Genomic DNA, 16,362 nt, shown 5'->3' with positions numbered 1-16,362 from the left:
TCCATGATTTGTTTGATTGTTGGTTTGTCTGTTGGTTGGTACTATGTCCTTTACTTGAGGCTTTAATGTCTGTGATATTGTAAGAATCTCAGATCATAATATTTTACTTTAAATGATTAAGTTCGATTACCGAACTGTTCGATTAGTTACGTCGGGCTTTAACGAATGTTAATAGTTAAAATTAATAGAGTTCAAATTTCATAAAAGAAATGATCAAATGCGCTTTACGTCACCAAATTGAATAAAATTGAGAATATATTATAAATTTATAGTGTTATGTAGTAAATACGAAAGTGACAAGTTAATAGCGCGTTTAAAAAAGGTATGTTTTAACATTTCCTTTAAAAGCTCATAAGGATTGAAGATTCCATATTTGATCTGGCTATCTGTTCCAAAGTTTGGGCGCAGATGAAGCAAATGCTCTAGCCCTCAGGGTGGAAAGCATTTAACCGGACGGAACGACCAACCTAACGGCTATGATTACACCTGAGTTCACATCAAGTGGGCGTCTAATACGTTTGCTCATGTAGTCGGGTGCAATGCCATTTATTGCCTTAAAAGTAATGAGCAAGATTTTATAATTCGATGTGGTTCTTAATTGGTAGCCGTGATATGACTAACAGAACTTTGAATGTTTGCAAATAAGCCTGGTAGCCGCGTTCTGAACCCTTTTGCAACTTCTCAATGTATAAATGAGGCAGTCCAAAAAGCAAAAGTGTTGCAATAATCCAATCGATTTGAGCAAGAGAGGATGAAGGTAAGAGAGGTAATTTCCCATATAGGCCCTATCCCCATCGTAATCACTCTGAAGTTATTTTTAGAAGATATCGCTTTTCTCGTGGATAATGCTACCTCGCGCGTTACGTGTCTTTCACGGTTTTTAATCTTACAACGGTTAATCATAATCATACACTTCTATAAAAGAAATTGTTTCTCGCGTTACTTGCAACGAATCTCTTAGTAATATACGTGATTTGAAAGCTAATAGAATGTAGATTTAAATGTCCGAAGAGATTTTAAACTCACTGTGATGTGAGACAAAAGCATGAACTAAAGTCTTAGTGGAGTCACGTGATAAATATCTCCTTATTCGCCTAATGTTTTCAAAATAATAGAATGATGCGCTACACAGTTTAGTCCAGGTTACGTGAGTGGTTCTGACAACTGGTGATCTAGAAAAAGTAGAGTTACCCATATTGATAAGAGAGATATTAACTTGCGATAACTGTTGCCTGGTTCCCACAATGAAAAATTCTGTTTTGTCGTCGTTGAGTAACAGTTTGTCGTGCTCTATCCTTGAGCAAATGTCCTCCAAATAAGAATGATGTATTAATCAGTAAATGACACAGGCATACTCGGAGAAAATTCGAGTGCTCCTACCAGGAGTCGAACCTAAGACCCTCCGATTACTAGTTCGGATGCTCTACCACTGAGCTACAGGAGACTCGTGGGAGCTAAGGCCATTAAACTAGGTTCATGGGACAAACATCCTGCATACTGCTAGGTTTGGAATGTGGCATATGCGCAATGGAAATAATGTGATGGAATATGTTAAACCTGGTGATTTAATCAGTAAAGGACACAGGCATAATCGGAGAAAAATTTCATCATTCTCATTTATTCACCAGGCTTAACATATTCCATATCTGGGGGAGTTACTGCGACCCTAATTCGGATCCATTGGACCTGATAAAAATAAGGCTTCAAAGAAGAACGTTAATGTTTTCTTTTTAAACATTAGTATTAGATTTGGAGAGAAACATCACTAACATTGCGGAAAATTTACTGCAGCTTCCACGCAATGCCTCTTGCCCCCAAACGGTCAGTATAAAACACGGACTGCGGACAACGGACTGGGTACAAAACAGGGACTGAGGTATAGAACGCGGACTGCGGACTACGGACTGATTATAAAACGCGGAATAGGGTACTAAACGCCTACTGGGTATATAGGTTGTTCGACTTCAGTGCAGGGTAAAACGAACTTAAAGGGTGTTGTTCGTATATTAAAAAATCTTTCATTTGAAATGTTCAATCTGTTTACTCTTGTTCCACTTTGCTCCTCAATGATCAGATAAGTTGACGGAGGTAATCCTATCCTCTGTACGGGGAAGAATAGCAAAACTGCCTGAATATGCTGGCTTGTTGGTTATGTCAAGTGCAGTCCTTTGTTCCTTTTTTTTCTTTTGGTGACAAGTCATGGTCATTGTTCTTCTTATTAACTTGGAATTGTAATGCAAATCCTCGTTGAAGTTCCTTTTGACTGTCCGTTTTTTACTCAGAGAATAGGGTCGTCTCTGAGGGAGCCTGGCCTGTTCATTCTGTTTCCCGGGTGTTTCTGTTCATCGTTGCTCTTTTAGTGAAGAAAATTTTTGATCCATTTGATACCACGGTTTCTCCATCAAAATGTAAGAGGGGCTTTTGGGGAATTTGGCTCTGTGCCTGAGGGAGAGGTGCACTGCTACTTACCGGGATCTTTTACATCAAGTGGACCAGATCGTCTTCACAGGAACATAGCGTTTATTGCAGATCTTGGCTCATTCTCTTACAGGCAGAACTCAAGACCTTTTAATGAAGAACATTTGTCACAAGACCCGTAGCCAATAGTATTTTGACAACTCAATTTCACACGCGTAAGCTTAACAAATGGAGGAAATTCTAAAGAAATTATTTTTTTTCGCCGTTGCAAACTGAAGCTCATTTTTTATTCGAAAGAACAGCGGGTGTTCAACACCTATGTGTTTTACTTGACGGTTTCAAAGGCTCCGATATTTCCTAAACTGAGTGAAATCTATTTTTACTGAAAAATGTCCGGTAACAGTGGTCAGAGCATGCCGATAAATCACAAAATGAATAAGATCTCTGGAAAAAATGGGCTATGGTGATGGAAACTTTGCAGCAGTATTGTGCCTTACGAAAGACACCAGACAATATATCTTGTGATGTTGCTATGGCAACACTCTTGGTTCCAGTCTTTTTCCGCTTTGAGCCATTGCCAATATTTTGACACTATAAGGACAAAGAGGGAGTGGTTGCTGTTTGGAAAGCCCAAAATAAAAAGGACACGCCATTTCCACATGAAAGAGATTCGGAAACAAAAGTGTTGCCATGACAACATTGCAGAATCCATCATTGTATTGTCTTTCCAAAAGTATGTTACTGGAGCCACGTTATAGGCCCCATCCACACTAATACGTTTTTCAACTCGGCGAAAACAATGCAAAATATTTTCATTCACACTAGTGTTTTCTTATCGTTTTCACCTATCCACAGTAAAACGCTCGAAAACGATGAAAATGACTGCTTGCTTTCCATTGTAAAACCGGAAGTCTAGTGATGAAAAGTCCTATTAAGAGTAGGTGATCCTTTGGACACGAATAGATTCCACTGGAAAAGTATATTTTCTATTCGTGAGAGACCTAGAAAAATGACATCAAACAAAATAACATTGGCCTTTTTGGAGCCGTTTTTGTTTCTTTCTGGGAAAATTTTACTGTTACAGTGAATTTTTTCCTGTTAGTGTTAAAATGCCTAAAATTTAACTGTTTCATGTTACAGAGCCAAAAAATTAAGTGTTTAGTGTTATCGAGGTGCCCCCATTCAGACCCTCAAGCAAGAGCCGTGAAAGGATCTCTTGTCGGGCCGTGGTATTTGCTTCTCCTTGAGATGCCTAGATGTCGTCATCCAGAGGATGAATCGTTTCGCGGGTTTTTGTCGTAAGCAGGACGCGGAAAGAAGGAACTAATTTGCTGCGCTATGAGAAATTCCGAAGTTTTTAAGAGAAGTTTTGACATTCGGAACACCGAACGCCTCATCTCCTTAACTACCACTTCCGGATATTTGCGGTCTTGAAAATCAATACATAAATACACACCACCAACACCCCCCTCCCCCCGTTCCGACCGCCTCCTTCTCAGTTCAAATGGAGACTGAGGACGAGTTTTAAGGTTTCCTTTTAATCAAAAATTGGAGACAATCACAAGAATTAGTCAGTTTAAAACCGACGCTCGAAATTACTAAGAACGTTGTTCAAAAGATGCTTCAAAATCTGGTATGATTCTTTGATGTTTTTTTTTTGAAACCTTAAAAAGTTCGTTTATGTTGCTGATGTTGTTAATGTTATTTATAAGAAGTTGCTAAGTACTCAACTAAACAAAGGTTTATTTTATTTTCACTGTTCCTTGGCTACTGAGCTGGTCATGACTTGTTAGACGAGATACATTTTGTCATTCAAGACCAATACAACCAAATATACCCACAAGCTTAAAACAACTATAACCCCCATCCCCTTCCAAGAGAATAGTTAATCAATTTTTTGCCCTAAATTCTCCCATAACAAAAGAACAAACCAAAGGCAATGAGATAACAAATGACACCGGATAAATTGGGGTCCACATATATATACCTGGATTTTTGAAAACATGGCTCTAGAAATATTGCCTTGTGTTACTTTCTCTTGTGAGATTTTATTTCTTTATTAATTATTTTTTTTTTGCATTGTTCTTTTGATTCTAAGTCAATAAGAAGAATGTATAAAGGGTCATTAGCAGATATTTATAAAATCAAAATATTTTTCTCCTCCCCCCCTCCCTCCCTCCCTCCCTCCCTGTTTTGCTAACCTAGCCCCACTCTCTCTCAAACGTCTTTTAACCGCACAACGATTTGGCTTTGAATTCGGCGCGCGCTCTGATTTCAGAACTAAGTCATTAGACGTAGCGTTTTATTTGGCTTCCTGAAGCAAAGTTTTCCTGAGGACATCATTAAGTCTAGTGAGGGAAGAAGTCTTCCGAGTGCAGCGTCCTGCCTCGTCTAATATGCTCCCTATTTAGTTCTGTTTTGAGCTAAACGGGTAACTTTCAGTTACTCGGGCGTGAACTAGAGAGGATAGCATATTGTGTGCTTTGCTTGACGAGGTGACAGTCTTTGGCTTTAAAAAGTAGGTCTTAGGGATGATTCCCATTCGGGCAACGTGAAATTTCCGCGAATTGTTGAGCCAGCCAAAGACTTAAAATATTTTTGTGGTGGAAAAGAGCGCTAACCCTTCCCTTTTCAAATGTTGATTTCAACATCTGGAACTTAAGTTAGTATGGAAAACACTAGCAAGGATGGGCAAGGATTTTGTCTTCAAAAAGCGTGAGTTTGAAAAGCTATTCGATTATTTTTCACCCTTATAACTGTAGCGTCGTTAGGCTAGTGATCGATTAGTCGAGAAGTTCGATTTTGGGTGGTATTTCCGCCCTCGAGTTTCTTAAATAGTTTCCTGCAGATGTTCGGTCGCCGTGATTCTAGTTCGCGTGCAGCATGAATCTAGTAAGAAGCCGATCCTGTTGAAGAAAGCTAGACTTGAGCGCTAAAAGACCGGGTTTTGGGCGAGATTTTAGATGCGTTGGCGCGGTTAATCATTGCTAAATTCTGACACATTTTGTAGGAAGTTCACAGGTCATGTTTCATTTCATGCAGATGTTTTTAATTAGTGTCATGTCTAATTCCAAAGAAAAGCCTCTTTCGTTTTTCTGTCCCATACTATTCTTTGACCTTGCTTAAAATCTTGTGATAAACCGTAATTGAAGTCTTGTTAATGACTAGCATATTCCTTCAGCCTAGAAGGTCTCAAAATGTGCCCAATTTCTGGGGGCTATGTTTTCAAAAATCCAGGTATATATTATATGGAACAAATTTAACCGTTAATTAACGGGTAAATTTGGGCAGTTGTATATTGTATAAATATAATTACAGTTACCTTTAATTGTATACTGAATAGGCTTTCGGCTAATTCTTTTATATATGCAGAATGCATTTATTGCAAAATATTCACTTATATATACACCCATTCAATCACCAGAAGCTTAATCGATTTGAAGGTTTCGCACGTGGTTAGAAAATATACTATTCCAGTGGAATCTATTCGTGTCCAATGGATTACCTACTCTTAAGACTTTTCACCAATAGGCTTCCAGTTTCCCAATGGAAAGCATGGAGATACGACTGGAGTCTAGTTGACAGTATTGCACAACCCTCTATTTATACACGGTAAAAATTCATTAGGTCTAAAAAAATTCAGAAGTAAAGAACTGTTAATATCTAAGTCTAAAATACATCATATAAATACTATGCTAATTACAATGTTAAAATTTACTTATACCTGTTTTCCATGAATGCCGTGCCTTAGGCCCGGTTCATACGTCAAACTTTACATGAGCCGAACCTAATCATTTGGTTCGGCGCATGTAAAGATCGACGTATGTATCAGTTAGGATCGACAAATTTGTATTTGGGTCGACCCGCCGTTCTATTCGACTGCGCCAGTCGAATAAAACGGCAAAAGTTCGACTTCGATTCAGACGTCGAGCTTTTCATGTGCCGAACCAAATGCATACGTTATGTATAAATTATATAAATTATATCTATCCCAGAGGTCTGTGCGTTCCATCGATTTGGCATGCGCAAAGGACTTCATTCTGAACAAGATGCGGGAAAAGAGGAATTTGCTTGTTCTTCTTGTTTCGAAACAACTAAATATACTTGTCTGAGATGCGAAAGATTAAAGAAAAAGAATCTATTCTTGATGTGCACACGCACTTCAAACCGACGGAAACTTTCCAATACAGGCTATATCAAAGGCGAAGCCTCAAGACTTCTCAGAGCAAAATCTTCAAAAACAACATTTGATGAAAACATTACTCTATTCAAACTGAGATTACGCTACAGAGGTTACCTCGATAACCTTGTAGATAAAACTCTTTCAGAAGTCAAATTCCGCGAAAGAATGTCGGCACTACAAAACAAACAAAAAACGCGCAAAAACATTTTGCCGTTTGTTACGGAATATCGCCCTTCTGTGCCTAACCTAAAACAATTCAGATGAGTAAATGGCACTTGAGAGAAAATCAGCCTCTGCTAAGAGAGATCTTCAAAGACCCTTCGTACAGAAAAGGGAGATCTTTGAAAGACGTACTCGTAAGAGCAAATTAGCTTTGAAGGTCATATTCTTCCTATCCCGACCGATAGGAGCCGTGTTTGGCCTCAGGTCTTCATTATTTTTCCAAACAAGCTCTTCCATGTCAGAATTCATCTTTCCCGCCATTTTGAATCTTGTTGAGTAAAACCAACAGCCGCTGACCACGAAAATCTATTTTCCCACTGTAGCTTTAATTAAGTTCGACTTCAGCTAGGTTCGACGTCTGAATCAACTGCCAAACTTATTTATTTGGGTCGACCTTAATAGGTATTAGGTTCGGCTCATGCAGGGGCGTAGCTACCTGTACGCACATACGCACGTGCGAACCTGAAAAATTCGAAAATAAAATAAAATAAAATCAGGTAAGATAAAATAAAATGAATACAAAAGCAAATAAATAAAACATAATAATTTGGTAAAAAAAAAAAAAACAATTCCAATCAATTCAAGTCACTTAACTCAGTTTGCGTCCTTGAAATAATTTTTATAAAGCAACGGAGTGTGTTTTTCCACACCCGAATCTCGTTTGTTCAGAGAAGCGACGTGATTAAAATTAAAATTTCAGAAAATCTTCAAGACCTGACGGAAAGAGATTTGGAAGACATCTATAACCACTATGATTAAGACATGCACATGTGATGTCCTTGATGAATTCAAACGAAAAGTGACTAGGTGGCGTCATAAGTGGCTGTTGGTTGAAGATGGCATTCCCCAGACCTTGGTGGAAGCGCTGGACTTTTCTATCCCAGGATTGTACCCTGGAATTGCTGTAGCAGTCAAGACGCTTCTCACATACCCTGTGTCTACGTGTGCTGCAGAGAGGAGCTTTAGTAGCATGAAGAGGCTTTTAAAGACGTCACTTCGGAGTCCTATGTCAGATGCGTGCCGTTACAATGTCCTCGCTATCGGTAATACATATTCACAAACACAAGGAAATAGACCTGAATGAGGTCATTTCTGTCTTTGCTGGAAGGAAAGACAGACGATATTTGTAAAGGTCAACCGTTATATCCCTTATGCCTTTATGAAAGCCGGCTAAAGTATCAACTGTTATATTAATTTACAGTGCCTCATTTTTTTGCTCTTGGCGATGTAGATCTAGACATGTACACTTTGATTGTTTATTTGTATATTTATACTGAGTAAGCGCGTACTTAATGCTGCTCAGAAACAATGATGCGGCCCACAGTGGCAAAAAGTGCTCATTTGTGATTAAAACCTTGAGATACCGCTACCTTGTTGGCTTAATGAATGAAGGGATCGAAGAACTTGAATGAACCCAAGGAAGCAGCAAAGAATTTGACGACGTAGTTGCCATTTCATATCGCGCTTACACTTACAGCATAGCCTCACCATCCTGACGATATATAAAGAAAATTTAACCATGGCATCATGGCACGTGAGAAAAAAAATTGAGAGGAGGGGAGGGGGATTTGGCAAATTGTGCGTACCTTTGAAAAATCCTGGCTACGCTTCTGTCATGCTAACTTCGACGTATGAACCGGGCCTTAGTTTTTTCCTGTAGTGTTTGTTTAAAAGTGTTTTGAAATTGCTGAGAGGTTCTGCTTGCCTTATGTTTTGAGAAAGACTATTTAATAGGACAGTACAACTGTAGTTAAAACTAAGTGAAAGCTAGTTTGTGGATTTTTCATAATTTGAGAAAGTTAGGGCCCGTGCTGCGCGATTTTGGAGCTTTTGAAGTTTGTCAGCTAATTTTATGCCACAGTTTGATAATCAAAATAGGGTTGAACTAGAGCCTTGTAAATGAGATGCAACGTTGATGAGGGAACAAACCGTCTAACCCGTTTGACTGCTGCAATGCCAAAGGCCACCTTTTTAGCCAGCTTATCGATATGGTTCCCCCAGGTAAGGTTTGAGTCAATAAGTATTCCAAGGGATTTAGAGGTTGCCACTTGGTTTATGGGGGTACCATTGATGGTTAAAATAGGAGTGGCAGTTGGAGTGATTGGCTTTTGTCTGGAGCCGATAAGAATAAACTCGGTTTGTCTGCAATTTAGCGCCTCAAATGACGATTTTAATCGTTGTTTGCATTTTTCTTTGAAATAAAACGACTGTTTTTACCGAAAAAACTATACCGAGTGATTTTAGTTATATCCTGACATTAAAATTTGAAAGAAACCAAGCTTCCACCCTTGCCGCAATATGTTTGATTTTTACGGACAGGTGTGTAAAATAACCTGACTACTCTTCGTAACACAATCTCCGTACAGTGCGGATAACTTTCTCCTTATTTTCTTTGTTTTTCAGTTTACAAGAGCTGCTCTGAACTCTACAAAGTTTGTAAACGAACCAGCGGTGTTTACACGATCAACCCCGACAATGGCGGTGCCTTCGATGTGCACTGTGACCAAACAACAGCCGGTGGGGGATGGGCTGTGTTTCAAAAGAGATTGAACGGCTTGGTTGATTTTTACCGCGGTTGGGACAACTACACACAAGGCTTTGGAAATCTCAATGGGGAATTTTGGCTTGGACTGGACAAGATTTATCGCTTGACAAAGGAAGGAAGCAAGCTTCGAGTGGATCTTGAAGACTGGAGCGGAAATACAGCATATGCTGAGTACAGTTCCTTTGGTGTTGGTGATGAGGGAAGCAAATACAAGCTGACTCTTGGTTCATACTCTGGTAGGTATACAATAATAATTGGATAATTAGATAGAAGGCTATATATAATCAGCGTTATTTTGAAGTTTTGTTTAAAATATGTATATTATTGACAACGTTCATTAATTCAAAATATTCGCTTTGTTTAAAGGATAAATTCAAACTCTTAACAGATACAAGAACTGAAGATAGCAATGTTCCATACATGAAAAAAGTGATCATAGGGAGCCCGTATTCTTGATACCTCTCTGAATGTCTTTTTTTTTTTTTTTTTTGCAATTAACATTAACTGTCTGTTATTCATCTTATTTTTCGGATTAAGCAACAAAAGGCTGCTTATTTGATAGATTGATTATTACTGATTTTGTTATTTTGAAAAAAAAAAAGACTGCATGTAGTAATGTTCGAAATAAGAATTTACATATGAAATATCATCTTTTGAACTGCAGATGAAAGACGTTTAGCAGTCTGAAAAAATTCAGGCTCGAACGGGATTCGAACCCATGAGCTCTGCGATGCGAGTGCAACTAAGCTACCTAGGGGTGAATGAGGAGCTGGTCTTTTTGTGACGTAACGTTTGTGAAAAAATCAGTGGGAGAGAAATAAATAAATGTAAAATATGTGAAAAATTTGTTTTTTTGAATTGCTGATAAAAGATTCAAAGACCAATAAAATGTTATGACATCTTATTACGCCATACGCTTCTTCTCTTTTTTGCTTGCCTAGGAACTGCTGGTGACTCGCTTTCCCGGCAGCGTGGCATGGCGTTCAGCACCAAAGATCGAGACAACGACATATATGTCGGGAATTGTGCCGCGAAATATAAGGGAGCCTGGTGGTACAATAACTGTCACGACTCCAACCTGAACGGCCGATATCTTAAGGGCAAACACTTTTCTTATGCTGACGGTGTGAACTGGTATCACTGGAAGGATTATTACTACTCTGTTAAACGAGCTGAGATGAAAATTAAACCAGTTAATGCTTAATTAAAACTAAGTGCGCTTTCAGTTTTTGTGTTGCTTTTGTTGTAGGCAGTTAAACACAGCATTACTTCGCTTGTCTCTGAGTGATCTGCAGTTTTCTTCTTTTGTTTTCATATACTGCATACATGGAAGGGTAAATTATAAATAAGCTGAAATCTCAAATCAAACCAGTTTTGTGAACGTAACGCTCTGCTGATGTGGGATGTTAATGGCTTTCCTGAACAAATGTAACAGTTACAAGAAGACGTTAATAAAAGGTTTTTGTATTTATTTACCGTGTTTGTCATTCAATCCTGCTTCCCAGCCCTTAAACCGTGTAAATTGCGAATACCAGATCTCCCAACCTCAAAACACCGAAAATCTGGAGAGTAAGATAGAAAATTCTGGAGATTGATCGACTAGCAGACAAAAACAAGTAAAAACAGGTGCTAATCAAAAGAAAGTGCAATTTCCGCCATTTCTTCCGAGACGTTGACAGAGGAAAGCAAATGTCATAACGAATATGATATCTACGGGCAGTTAAACGTCTTGCTTCTCATTGACTTATTCCCAGGCTTGGGATTACTGTCTTATCAATACTTTTAATTTATTTCTCGTGGAGTGAATTTGATGGCTTATCAACAACATGTTCAACAACAAGAATGAAGGGTTTTGCGAGTTGATTGCGCGCTTCAGGCTCAGAGCCAAGTGGTGACTGAAAAAACAATCAGAACAACACACTGCCAAACCTATCTCAACAATGTTTTCCCTTTCAGTTATTTCCATTAATTTATTATAATATATAACATATAATTAGATATAATTTATTTTAATATCGGTTCATTTCTTCGGACCTTAGTAGATGTGATAAAAATAGTGATGTCATTTGTCAGGGAACCCAACGAGGCAAAAATTTAAGAAAAATACTTACAATACGTAAAATGTTGTCCCCTGTGTTCTCAGATAGTTTTAAAGATGTGATAGGGTAGGATAATACAGATTGAGCTGTTCGGATGCTTTAGCAAAAAATTTAAATAACAAGAAATTTTAGGAAAATGAATTTTCCCCCTGAATTTACGAAATGATTTTCAAGGTTTTCCGAAAAATTTGGCTAGCGTGTTGAAGTTTTCACACATGCCAGTAAAACATACCCACTAAAACAATTAATACTCTCTTGACTAAGTCGTGTTTATTTGAGCCGCTGTCATTTAGCGTTTCAAGTCCCCTGGGTGACCAGATGAATCCATCTTTCCACACGTGCGAGAGGTCTTGTCACTCTTTGTGTGCACTGCTGATAGTAACGAGCCTGTGTTGTGAACACTGAGATTGTTTCGACACAATCATTATTGTTTGGTGACAGTAGAATTCTGTTTTCTTTATTCCCTTACTCACAACCTTACAAACCTTTTCAAGGACAAAATCCGTCCATTTTTCATGAACAAAAGCAGGATCCATGCAGTCTGCGATCCTTTATCATTTCATTTATCATCTTTATGATAGTAATCATACTATTTTATTGGCAAAACATGGTTACTTTAACAAATAAACGAGGAGAGGCACGCCAACAAGCTACACTATTCAAGTAACCACATGGAACAACAGTCGCCATGTTGGACGCGGAAAACCCTGGAAACGATTGTGTAGCACTGGTTTCCAGGCTCTTACTTTTAGATATGTGTTCAAAATTGATTTGTGCGTCAGGAACTTGATTTGTGTTTTGGAAAACTAATTTGTGTTTATCCACCAGGGCCCGGCGGGCTCACCCGAGTAAATATATGACCATATACTGGAAAGGATGGGCAACCTTACACCCAAGATTTTAAATCAAATATTATATTGATAGATGAGTTAATCGTTTGTCTCACGATTGAGTCACAAAGATGTGGATCGCGACGTTTCGACCGCTATACTGCTGGTCTTCATCAGGCGATGGTGTCGACTGATTGCGTGACAGTATAAGTAGCACCTTGGTTTGAGTTGATTGGTGCGTTTCGATCCTCTCTTAGGCTGTTGTTGATTGGAGGATTTCGATCCTCGTCGTTCAGACTAGAAATTGTTCCCTCGGCCGTCCGCCTTGGTACCGATGGGTTGCTGTGTAGTTTGATCGTGGGTATCCACGCTTCCGGAATTTCAATTCCATTATCCCTATTGATGTTGTCAGGGTGAAGTCTTGTGAATAGCCTCTTTAACCCTACGGGTGTACCAATGCGGGTCTCGGTCAATAAACTTAACCTCATCCCAGAGCTGATAGTGGCCCGTCGCATTGCTGTGTTCTGAAACGGCGGAGGATTGGGTTCGAGCAAGCCGTATGTCTCTATCGTGTTCCTTAATCCTTTCATGCATAGATCTTCCCGTCTCTCCAATATAGACCTTGCCACACTCACAGGGAATCTTGTAGACTACTCCGTCTTGTTTTGCAGGGTTGACAGTGTCCTTAGGTCGCACTAGGTGTGATCTAAGTGTTGTGTCAGATCTGAAAACTGTCCGTATGCCTTGCTGTTGTAGGCAACGGCGAAGAGCCTCTGATAACCCTTTGACGTATGGTAGCACCGCAGTAGATTTAATTTCAGGCGCTGGCTCTTTTGTGGCTGTTTGTTTCTTTGTTTCCGTAATGTTTTTCACAAACGAAAACGGATAACCGTTAGAAACAAGAACTGATGAGAGGTGTTTCTTTTCTTGTGAGATAACTGATGGTTTAGTTATGAGGTGTTTCGATCTATCGTACAGGCTCTTGACAATACCGCGTTTTACAGATTGCGGGTGGTGTGAATCATACGCTAGGTATTGGTCAGTGTGTGTAGGCTTTCTGTAAACACTGGTAGAGAGGTAGCCATCCGAATCTCTAGTTACCAACGTGTCAAGAAAGGGTATGGTGTTGTTGGTCTCAGTTTCCATAGTGAAGGAGATCGTTGGTTGTTGACTATTGAGGTGTTGCAGGAAAATGTCAACTTTGTCTCGACTCAAGATGGTAAAGGTGTCATCCACATAGCGTTTCCAAATCTTAGGCATACAAGGCGTAGAAGTCAAAGCTTGTTCTTCAAAATCCTCCATGTAGAGGTTAGCTATGACAGCGGATACTGGGCTACCCATGGCTGCTCCCTCTTGTTGCTCATAAATTAATCCATCATACTGGAAGTATGTGGATCTTAGAACGAAATCCAAGAGGTCCGCAATCTGTGCAGGTGTTAAAGTCGTGCGGTTAGCAAGACACGGGTCAGCTTCTAGTTTCCGTAACGCGGCCTGTACGTATTTCACACAATTGTGTTTTTTTCGCACATGTGGTAAACAAATCTTAAAAAAAAAGATAAAAATAAATAAATAAATAAATAAATAAAATACACGCTTCATGCATGCATACACATTGTTTTTCAGCATATTGTTCAAATGAGATGTGCGACGCTTCATTGAATAATACAATCCACACAGAATATATTTCGCTTCGAATCTGGCTTTAATTCGCCCAAATTCGCCTGATTTCGGTTGAATTCGCTTGATGTCGGTTGAAACGTGCTCACATGTTTCACACGGCCGACATAAACTTAAAAAATTGCGATTGCGAGGCCGATTCCGGACACATTTTGACTAACCAGGGATGTTAATTCACATAAAAAATTTCGACTGCAAGGAGTGATTTAATTTCAAATGGAACTGATAAAATCTCGGTTTTAGACCATTTGGAAGATTTTTCACCTTTTGGCGATGATTAAACTCATCACATCTTCATTCATGGTCAGACTTCACCGCTGCTTCTCTCTCCACGTTAGTAGCGCGTTGGTTGAGAACAATCAGATCGGCAAGAGTTTCTGAATTTGCTGCGTTACCTCCTTTAAGATGTAAACAACGCCGTCAAAATCGGTTTCCCCATGTTTTTCAAGGTATGTAAATTTGTTATCCTGAACGCGTAGGTCCGAAAGAATCTCCGCGCAATGCTGAAGATATAAAAATTTAAAACGAGTTTCTCTCGACAGTCTCACACGACAGTCTCCCAAAGCCGCGCATTTCACGCCCCTTGTTTTGTATTCGCAGTGTTTCACTCCTTCTTTTCTTGCAAGAGTGATCAACTGCATGCAATCTTGCATGTACAAAGAGTATCAAAATTTATCGCTCCAGGGTTTACATGTTGCTGTGATTTTGTCTCAATGTTACCGCCGTGATGACTTTTGTTCCAAAAATTTGAAAAGGCGTGATTTGTTCAGCCTTGCAGAGACTACCTTTGAATCCGTTCATCTTCAATCGCAAGATTCTTCAATTAAACAATGGTGATCCTGTGGAGATTCGTCGGCAATACCTCTACCCTGTTTTCAATTTTCTCCATTAGTTTACTTTTTTATAGTTTTTAAATCTCTTTTTCAATTTTGCCACGACTGAATTACTCAAAACAGTGGCACACGAAGCACTTTAAGCATATTTTATGTGCGTGAGTTGTTTGTCTCCTATGTTTCTATAACTGAATTGATGAATTGCTGAACTGAATTATTGAATGAGTCAAAGTCCTCTAAATGGCCACTACTTAGGAGCTAGGCAGGAAATCAGGTGAGGTCAAACAAATACAAATTATCTTTCGGAATAAATTGAATCCGTGATTTCTCCTACGTTGTATTATACAAAACACATTCTGAAAATAATATTTTCGAAAACGTGAAAACTCTTGCCTGAAGCCGACAAAATGTTAAAAAGAAACAAATTCGTTTTATCATCGCAATTTCAGTGAGACTCTTCACTCAGTACTTAGTGACGCTACATTGTTTGAGATATTTGGTGAAGATAAACATGGCGAGCCCACGTTCTCTCTTCACTCTGATATTCCTGTTTCTTGTGACAGTTGTGCTTGCTGCCAACTCTAACAACTCTGGTGTGGGCCGTTTGACGGTGTCCAAATGTCACAACACCTACACTTACAACTGTAACTTTTACGCAGGGTTCAACAAGAAGGTCGAAAACCTGCTTCGTGAAGTAAAACATGAGCTAAAGAAAATGAATGGAAACCCAAAACTTTGCAAAGGTGCACAAAACGAACTGTTGTAGCGGCGGTTAATCAGAATCACTGTCGATTATTTTCCTTCTACTAATAGTTCTTTCTTCGCCGCTAGTTTTTTTATTCTTGATTATATCTCTCCTTTTTTTTACAGGCTCCAACAAAACGATCGAAGGCGTGTTTCCTGAAGTAAAGAACGAACTGGGCGAGATCAAGAAGGAAATGAAATCATTGAAGGAAAACGCGGAAACAGGTATAGAGAATTAAATGGATAAACGCTGTTAAATTTGGATTCACAAATGTCACATTATTCAACAAGTAAAACCTAAAAAAAGTGTGTTATTGTGGACATAAAAAACATGAGATATTCTCACTTTATTTTACTTGAGAATTATTGTAGCCCAAATTAACGTCATATTCTCTTGATCCTTCTCAGTAAACAACAAGATCAAAACACTGCTTGCTGGAGTAATGAATGAGCTGCGCGAGATGAGGGACGAAATCAAATCGTTGAAAGAAAACAAAACAATTGGACAAGGTAGGTGAAGATGTTTGGCTGAGTAAAATCCCACCGAGGCGCAGGGTGCAAAACAGCGCAGGTATTTTTCCCCTAAATTCTAAATATCGTCGTGGTCTATAACTACTGTCTCTCTAGTTGTCTGTACTTAATTATGTAACGTTGAAATTAACTTACCGGTCAAAATTTATAGCTTTTAGAAGGTCTTGAGCAAGGCCAAATAGCACCATCGAATTTACCATTTCATATTCTGATTTCAGAGTTCGGTGAATTGAGGAAAGGAATTCAAACTTTGAAAAAAAAAAGGAAAAACGAAACAATA

The 16,362-nt window shown here is 38.9% G+C and overlaps 2 protein-coding genes across 4 annotated transcripts in view; both read left to right on the top strand.

Annotated features, from left to right (window-relative positions):
* Positions 1-16,362, top strand: part of LOC146476083 (uncharacterized) — a 90,832-nt gene that overhangs the window by 27,105 nt on the left and 47,365 nt on the right. For 2 of the 3 annotated variants that reach the window (XM_085115009.1, XM_085115007.1), the window contains 2 exons: positions 9,227-9,604; positions 10,310-10,838. In XM_085115009.1, coding sequence (XP_084971135.1) covers positions 9,227-9,604; positions 10,310-10,572 — 641 coding nt within the window. In that variant the 3' untranslated portion in view covers positions 10,573-10,838. Of the gene's footprint in view, positions 1-9,226; positions 9,605-10,309; positions 10,839-16,362 lie in introns of those variants that run through there. The other variant, XM_085115008.1, reaches the window with a different exon arrangement.
* The window catches only part of LOC146476088 (ryncolin-1-like), a 71,501-nt gene that overhangs the window by 53,613 nt on the left and 1,526 nt on the right, over positions 1-16,362 (top strand). The gene's annotated exons all lie outside the window — the stretch shown is intronic.

This window comes from Pavona decussata, unplaced genomic scaffold (genome assembly GCF_977016875.1).
Source record: "Pavona decussata unplaced genomic scaffold, jaPavDecu1.1 SCAFFOLD_81, whole genome shotgun sequence".
Taxonomy (NCBI): Eukaryota; Metazoa; Cnidaria; class Anthozoa; order Scleractinia; family Agariciidae; genus Pavona; species Pavona decussata.
Note: the sequence above shows the minus strand (reverse complement) of the source record. Positions and strands in the feature narration are given on the sequence as shown.